The sequence below is a fragment of the Sinocyclocheilus anshuiensis genome, unplaced genomic scaffold (genome assembly GCF_001515605.1).
Source record: "Sinocyclocheilus anshuiensis isolate Anshui unplaced genomic scaffold, SAMN03320099.WGS_v1.1 scaffold1800, whole genome shotgun sequence".
Classification (NCBI taxonomy): Eukaryota; Metazoa; Chordata; class Actinopteri; order Cypriniformes; family Cyprinidae; genus Sinocyclocheilus; species Sinocyclocheilus anshuiensis.
This window is the reverse complement of record NW_015557201.1, coordinates 4562-13063: the sequence shown is the minus strand read 5'-3', so window position 1 is coordinate 13063 and position 8502 is coordinate 4562. Positions and strand designations below refer to the sequence as shown.

Below are 8502 nucleotides of genomic sequence, written 5' to 3'. Positions count from 1 at the left end.
TGTGTGTGTGTGTGTGTGTGTGTGTGTGTGTGTGTGTGTGTGTGTGTGTGCACTGATGGTCTCGTAAAAAGCTGGACATCCTCCCTACACACTGAATCATAATCTCCCAACTTATGAAGAATTCACTGTTTATGGCACAGTTTCAATGTTTTCGTTCCATGACATTAGAGGAGCGTAAATCAGCCGTGTGACGGCTCTGACTGGTACGGAAGGGAAGCTGCTCTGAGAAACACCCACATTCTCCACCAGATGTGCTTTATAACCCCCCACTATCGCGGCACACTGACACCACATATTCCCTCTTTCTCTTTCACTCTTTCTCAAGCAAATCTTTGTGTAACTCCACAAGTCAAAATGATCCTGAGGACAAACTAAACCAAATCAAAGGGATCAACCTTGCAGTGAAAACGCCTCACCATACTGAGTGAAGGGAGCGCGCCTTCAATGCTTTACGGGCATCTTGACCCGTAAAGGCCCTTTCTTCACACCAAACACGAAACAAAAAAAGCTAAATGAATGGTTGACAAATGTCTATTTCAAGGGGTCAAGGTTTTGCTGGTTACAATATCGCTCTGTTAGCTCCTGCTGGTAGATGTCATAATTACACACATCTGCAAAAAGCATCTGTCTTACAGTTTTTCTCGATTGCTTAAACACTATCACCAGGCTTTTGAACTAAAATTTCAAAACCATAACGCCATTTATCAAAAAGCACACCCATTTCCCTAAACTATAAACACTATTCCCCTTTTTGACACATGAATCAGATTTGTTGAACTGTCACTGCAAAACTCTACACACAAATCCCTTCATTTCTCATTGCCTAGACCATGTTGTCATTTAGAAAGCACTAGCATTCAATATTGTTCACTCAAGTCAGCATAGCTTGAGCTCAATTAGCACACATTTACCCACGTGGAAACACTAAGAGTCAAAATTTATAACACACCAATCAGAACCTTCGTGTGTGTGTTTTTGAGGGCTTGTGTGTGATGTCTGAGGCCAAAGTTTGGTTGGGTGAGACATTATGGATTTGTGTTTACTTTATTTGAGAATATGAGGCATAGTTTCAAGAAATGTTTAAGCAGTTGAGAAAAACTGTAATGTTCTGTTAGCTAAGTGTGAGAGCAGTATAAAGGAGAGCTCCAAAGCATCCTGCGACCATGAGAAGAGTGAAGGGAACCACTGGGGGTTTGCTGAAGATGTTTCTTGAGGATCAGACAGAAAGAGAGAGAGATAGACAAAGTGAGTGGGAAAAAGAGAGAGATAGACAAAGTGAGTGGGAAAAAGAGAAGGAAGGAAGAGTGAATGAAAGAAAGTGAAAAACGGAAGGAATGAAGGAAAAAAGAATGACACAAAAGAGAAAAAAGAACGAAAGAGAAAAATGAATGAAAAAGAGATTAGCTCAAGTGCAAAAGGGATGCAAGGAAGAAAGCATACAAATGAAAGGAAGTGAACAAAAAAAGAAATATAAAGAATTAGCCAAAAAGAAGGATTCTCTATATTTCAAATAGAAAGAGAGAGAGAGAAGGAAGGGAGGTTGAACTGAAGAAAGTGAAAGAAGGAAAGAGAAAAATGAAGGAAGATCGAATGAAAGACAACAAATTAATTGAAGGAAGAAAACAAGTTAAAGTGAACAAAGAAAACAAAGAAATATAAAGAATGAATGAAAAAGAAAGTGAATGAACAAACAAAAGAGCGTGAGAAAGAATTAACGTTAAAAAGCAAATAAAAGTAAAATAATGACTGAAAGAATGAACTAATGATTGAGAAAAAATGAATGAAATGAAACTGAACAAACAAATGAATGAATGGAAAAATAAACAAAAAATGAATAAGAGAATGATCAAATGAAAGAATGAATGAAAATGAGTGACACAAAATGAAGTTGAACGATTGAAAGAATACGAACAAAATAGAACCAATAAAAGTTGAGCAATTGCACCATTATGTGAGTGTGTGTGCACTTGTGTGCAGGCAGTAGTGTAGTTAAGCTGCAGGAGATTAGGAAACTCAGTCCAGACCAGCACCTGAGGGAGAAGAGAGCAGAGAGCTGTGAGCCCCAGCACTCAGTTCACCAGCAGGGCAGACGGGACATGCTGCACTGGGCAAAAGCCTGGAGCACTGACAGAGGTGTTTTATTTTCATGTGTCTGACTGAGAATTAGACTGAAGCAAATTTGACATGACCAGACTGGCCAAACATTTCAACATGGTTTAGGAAGCAACAGCGACAGATCAAAGCATCACAGTGTGGATCAAACATTCAGTTACACAGATCAGACACAGACCTGTTATAGCAGTCACTCTTCTTCTACCTTCTTTAGCAATTACAGGGTACAAAATGAACACTGAGAAGGAATCGCTACATGGATTAAGTCGGATTGTAAGAATGATAGTCAGATATAAGTGATGTAAAATCAAACCATCTACTAAGCTGAGTGGCGATAATGACTTTTCATCATCATACATTAAACTGTGATGTCTAAAGTTTTTGTTCAACCTCGTGTGGGTTTTTTGTTTGTGTGGTTTTTTTTGCTGTTTTACCAAGAGATGGAAACCAGTTTATATATGATGCTACAAGTTTCCAGATGACCTGCTGGTGATATTGTCAGGTAATTTTGCACTTGTCATTAGAGTAAGGACCATACACACAATGACAGTGGTACACAGGCTATTGTCAAGGTATTCTGCAGCTTTGCCTGTATGTAAAACAATAAATTTCAGATTAGAGGGAGATAAACAGTATGTGTTTAAAAACATGGATAAACTGGTCTATCCAGCAGGATATTTCCGTCTTCATAACTCTAAATTGCATGGAAACCCACAGGGATGTATTCACCGTACTGAATTTAACTTCAGGTTTTTTTCAAGGTTTTTTTTGGAGCAGATCCAGGACACGTGGCTTTGTGTCTGCTCCTGGAAGCAGGTCTTGGAGGGGTCATAGTTGCAGAGCGAGGTGCGTTTGCTGCGGTCCACCTTCTCATAGTCTACGCGGCAGTTGAAGATCTTTGAGTCTTTAGGGTAGACCACGCTCTGGCGCTCCAAGTCAAACTCCACTGCCTTCACTGGCGGTACCAGGCTCACTGAGATGTTCCCCTGACCGGTGGAATTGTGACGGAAGTAGACACTGAAGGTGCCATTCCCGTGATCCACTATCTTACCCGTGATAAGCAGGTTGAGGCGCACCGTCTTGATGTTGGAGTAGAAGTCGCCCCAGCCGAACATCTTCTTAAATTTGCCAGTTTTGACGATTGGTGGGCGGCGCTTGACACGTGAGTTCCCCAATGCATCCGTGTCTGATTTGAGGAGATCACTGCCCAGCATTTCCCAAAATTCCTGTTTGGAAAAGGGCACCGGCGAACGATAGGGCAGCTCCATTGTGGAAGTGTTGGTGGCACGGCCGCGGCTGTGCATCACCCAGCGACTCAGGGGTGAAATCGAACCCTGAGATCCCAGAACCCCCAGAGTTTCGGAGGAGTCTGCTGAGGAGGACTTTGACGTAGACGAGGAGAAGGAAGAAGATGACGAGTGGGTATCTTCCTGTCCTAGAGCCAGCTGGAGGAAAGAAAACAGGAGCAAGAGTGAGCCGTTAAGTGAAAGTATAATAGAGAAGATGAAAAATGTGACATTTAAAGAGAGAGGAGGTTATGGAGACAGGAATTTGAATAGGATTTAGATTTGCATTTCCTAAAGGAAATACTGGTGTTTGCACGGCAGCAAAAGAATAGTGTACATAGGCTTAGGTTTTAGACTTCGTTTCTGCATAATTTTGATGTTGTCGTGATGTTCAGCATCTGCCTTGTTTTCTGTTGACGGTGTTTGAGAATCATCACGTAACATGTCTGTTGTGCTTATTTTGGAGATGTGAGAATGGAAATATGAATCAATCAAATGTCCAAACAAATGCAAAGAAAGAGAACTTGCAATTCAGTAAGCCAATAATGCAATAAAGTCATTTCTGTCTGACTTTTTGAATGGATTCAAATACATTTAAAATCTCAGACAGCAATGATGTTGTTGTTATTTGCATACTGAATTGCAAAGGGAGACTTTTGAACATGAATTTTAAAAAATGTAAGTTTATAACATTTTTTTTTTATAAAAGCCAAAATGGATAGAGCGCCAAAGGCTAAAATCTACACAACAAAGTTTAAATGGAGTCAAATGATAAAATTCTGTTAAATGGTTCAAGCTGAATTGATTGCAGAAAATGATCGAGAAGATGAAGAAAAATTGCAAGTTTGAGGAATATCAGTAAAGGTCTGCCTTGTAAACACTGTAATAAAAAGAAGTGGAATATTAATGCTCAGTGCTCGCCTTGCAATACAGCATAATTTAAAGAACTGGATTGAAAGTAGAAAAAATAACAGATAATAGGGAAAACATCCTTAGCACTAGAATCAACATTCACCCACAGCAAAGCATCATTGACACCTCACTAAATTGTCCAGGTCACATTAGACTGCCATCAACAGGAATTAATCTCTGTGGTCTGACCTGTACTCTACATTCACTGGTTCACGATATTGCTATAGATATTGTGTGGGAATTATTTTATCCCTTTATGGCTTATCTTTTTTTTTACAGGAGATCTCTAGGACTCCCAGAGCTAATTTGACTAAGAGAGATTGTGAGATTTGAACTCTTTCATTCTCAAGAAAAACATAAACTTTTATTCAAATGAACATTAATTAATGAATTTTAATGTAGTTTAACATTAAGGACCTGCTAGACATGAACAGACACAGAAAACATACAATAGAGAGAGAGAGAGCTCTAGGTTGAATGGAGGTAGTGCAGAAAGCATGTATGATGCTGTTAGATAAAATAGTGTGTGTTTGTTTCATTGTTTGTATATAGAGAGCTGTGGAGGTGGATGAGATGCCTCACTACATGGGCTCATGGATGGGTGAAGAGCCCCAGAGTGGGTGTAACTGGTAATTACTAAATGGTAATGATCACCTCATATACAGATACTCCAACAAGAGCTCTCATACCTTGGATCAAACTGTTGGATGTGACTCTTCAAAGGTTTGTGTGTGTGTGTTGCAGTGTCAGAGAACAATGATGCTTTGATGTATTGTTTATTATCTGATGAGCTCTAAATTCTGTTTGGTCTGTTTTTCTGTGCCATGGGCCTGAGCTGCATTGTATCCGCACTGTCAGGTTCAAAGCTGAAACTCCCCCAAAAGACACATTCAATTCTAGGAAACAGTCTTATGCGGTACAGAAGCTATCTGACTTCACCAGAGACAGAACTCACTTCCAGGTTTATGGAGTGCAGAGACCTTGTGAGTTGTGGTGACATGAACTACAACCGAGAAAATTAATTCCCACTTTCAATGGTGTCCAAGTCAACTGATGCCATCTCACACTACCTATAGTCATGTGACCTCTTTTCTTCACCTCCGTCTGTTCCAGGGCATAACAATATAACTGAGACTTGCCTCTGGAGTGTGAAGTGTCTCTTAAACTGAGGTAGGTTCAAAGAGAGGACACAGATTTAGTTAGAGTTTTAAAAAAAAAAAATTTTAAGGTGAATTTGTTTTATAGTGTTGACAAGTTGGATTCATTTTAGCAAACCAAATTTGTTTAGATGATGAATTTCAGTTGATGAAAAATTATTCATATATTTAACTGTCATTACTTGCTTTACATGCTTTTTTGTAGTGAAAAAAGTATAGTTAAGTGCCAAATGACAAATAAATTAGCATTTATGTTTTAGAATAAGTTACATAAATTGTTTGAAGTGCTGTTTATGGTTCCACCAGGTTATACTGCAAAAATCCATAAAAAATAGGGCACAATGTGCTGTGTTGATATAAAGGACTTTTAGATAATGATTTTTCCACTTGTGTTTACTTCTATTTTAAATTACGCATTGGATTGTGTTGTTCTTTAGGATTAGGGTTAGGGTTAGGGAAATGTCTGTAAACTTGTGTAACTGTAAACTGTAAACCTGGCAAAAAATTACCAGTACCTTTTTTCCAACCATTTTTTTTTCTTACAGTTTGTTGACACTGTTTTACTCCTATATAAAATGTTTCTTTCACTGTCAATGCAAACATTTTGCAAATCGGTTCATCTCGAACTTCTTCTAAAGAATAATTTGCTTGCTAATTGGAAATTTATAGTTTTGTAATGATTAACCAACTATAATGCAACTACAAAATCACTGCTCATCCACATTTATCCTTCATTGCTCGCAAGACTTTATGGACATTAAAGTATCAAAAATCCTTAGGAGACATAAACATGAATGAGAATATTGATATATAGTAAGAGTGTAGAGCTGTAAAACTGTTGTGGGTAGCATATCTGGTTTGGTGTGATGATTGAACTTTGATTTGAAATGTTCATATTGAAATGTGTGGCTTTTAATTGCATTCTTTTGGCAAATCTGAGCACAGTTTGAGACATTGTTGAGATCCCTAGATAAATTACTGGTGTGTTTGCTCAGGACTAAAATTGCATTACTATTATACCCCAGAATTATTCTTGTTGTCTACTAAACCCAATTGAGATATTAAAGAGATGTGTGATTTTTCTTTTGAATGGGTAGGTGTATGATGGCGGTTTTTAAATGTAGAGTGTGAAAAGGAAAATCATAGAAAGAAAAGAGAATATGGTAGTGCCTTAAGAGACCTTATTTGAAACCTGCCTTTATTTCTCAGCAGGTTGGACCAACCAAAATTTATGCCAGTCCACACTCAGAATAAATGTAAGCAGTCATAGTCAGTGTTTGGGGATTCTGCCTATCTGTGTGTGTGTGTGTGTGTGTGTGTGAGAGAGATCCCTGCCAGACTATATAACCATGTATATTCAGACAGTGTCTAAGTGTATGCTGTGTGTGTGTATATGAGTCTGTTCTCACTGTCAGGACAGGCCTGATCCACTGAGCTTAAGGATCTCTCTCCTCCATAATGCATGCTGCCCTGTCTCAACCCTGATCCTTCAGCCCACTTTGATGCTTCACACCCATCTCATCTCGTCTTATGCAGGCTTATTCTGACTTAATCAGGCTTACTCATGCCTGATACTCATTTTACTTTACTCTAAGTGCCTATCTCCAATCTTGATAAGGCAGACTCTATTTTATACAGTACGGATTAGCACAACACACTCTGGCTAATTCAGTCTTCCGTAGTCGTGCTCGATTTTCTCCGGGCTCTCAGTCACTTTGCTTGGATCTTGTGTGGACTTCTTTGTGCCTCTATAAAAGAATGCGTGGATTAATAACTGGCCTTGACGAGCATACAATGCCTCTTCAGACTGAATAATTCTACATTAGCTCCGTTGCAGATCTGCTAATCTGCTCAGTAGCTATGCAGAGCGGGTCCTGCATGAATGTCATGTCGGCTAATTGGGAGTATAATATTAAATTGCATTATTCTGCTTAGAAATACCTGTCTTGACGAGCCTATCTATTCAATGCACATATTGTCGGCTGAGACTCATACCGGGATTAGTAGTATGTGCTAAAAGTTTTGTCAAATTCTACCAAAACTTTATGAAAGAGTTTATTTTATTTTATTTTATCATTTCCCAATTACCCTGTCAGGGTTTATTTTGTTTTAATTTAATTTAATGACCAGCTAACTGTACATTATCCCATGTTGTCAGTCTGAATTAAGGGTTTTATGGTACTGATTGTGGATAGCACTGACATATGTGTGACTGCAGTGTGATGAGTCTGTTACAGTCTATTTTGCAGCCTCCAGTTAATTTCAGATCTGTTTGTAAAAATTTCTTGAAAACGCTCTTTTCTTTTTATATCTAATATTGGGTTAAAAACAACTACTGCTTATACATGGCTCACACACACACACACACACACACACACACACACAGACATGCACGCTCTTTGCTGTGTCCCCTGTGCTGAATGATGCAATGTTGTTTTCACCAACTAAAAGCTTTGTTCTTCATCCCATCATCCTCTGAGGAGTAAACATTCTAGTCTGGATACACTATTCTGATCAGTCAAGTGTTGTCACTTTCTTCCAGAAGCAGAAGTAATTCCATAATGTCCAGTAAGAGCAATTAATCAATCAGTCAGGTCCCAGTTCTTCATCTCAATGCATCCTTTTCTTTTCCAGTGCTTTTTTTTTCACTTGTTCTGCTAAAACCACCTTCAAAAAATGGCACACAGGAGGCCCTGCAAGTAAATCCCATTTCTTCCATATCTCCCTGGAGAAGCATCTTGGCCCCAGATTAATAATGAACAAAAATAAAAATCAGATAGACATATTGATTTTAATCTATTCAGACTTCACTCTCATTTTCTTTCTCTATCTTTTTTCCTCACAGAAGAGAGGATGAATGTGAAGCGGTTTCAAGAGAGGGGTGAGGAGGACCAACCGCACCATTACCCCCTGTTCCTATAACCTGATCTCAATTTCAATTTCAATCTTCATCTGTCTCTCTCTCTTTCTCTGTGTCTGTCCTTTACTCCCCATATGTTGGGAAATGGTTGACTTCGCATATTGATCTGTGGCCA

At 38.8% G+C, this 8502-nt stretch overlaps 1 protein-coding gene across 1 annotated transcript; it reads right to left on the bottom strand.

Moving 5' to 3' along the window:
- Nucleotides 1-2837: 2837 nt before the first annotated feature.
- On the bottom strand, nt 2838-5310 carry LOC107678867 (neurexophilin-1-like). Its single transcript, XM_016474291.1, has 2 exons — nt 5266-5310; nt 2838-3557 (listed from the first exon to the last, which is right to left on the bottom strand). The coding sequence occupies exons 1-2, from the start codon at nt 5308-5310 to the stop codon at nt 2838-2840; spliced, it is 765 nt and encodes a 254-aa protein (XP_016329777.1).
- Nucleotides 5311-8502: the final 3192 nt, after the last annotated feature.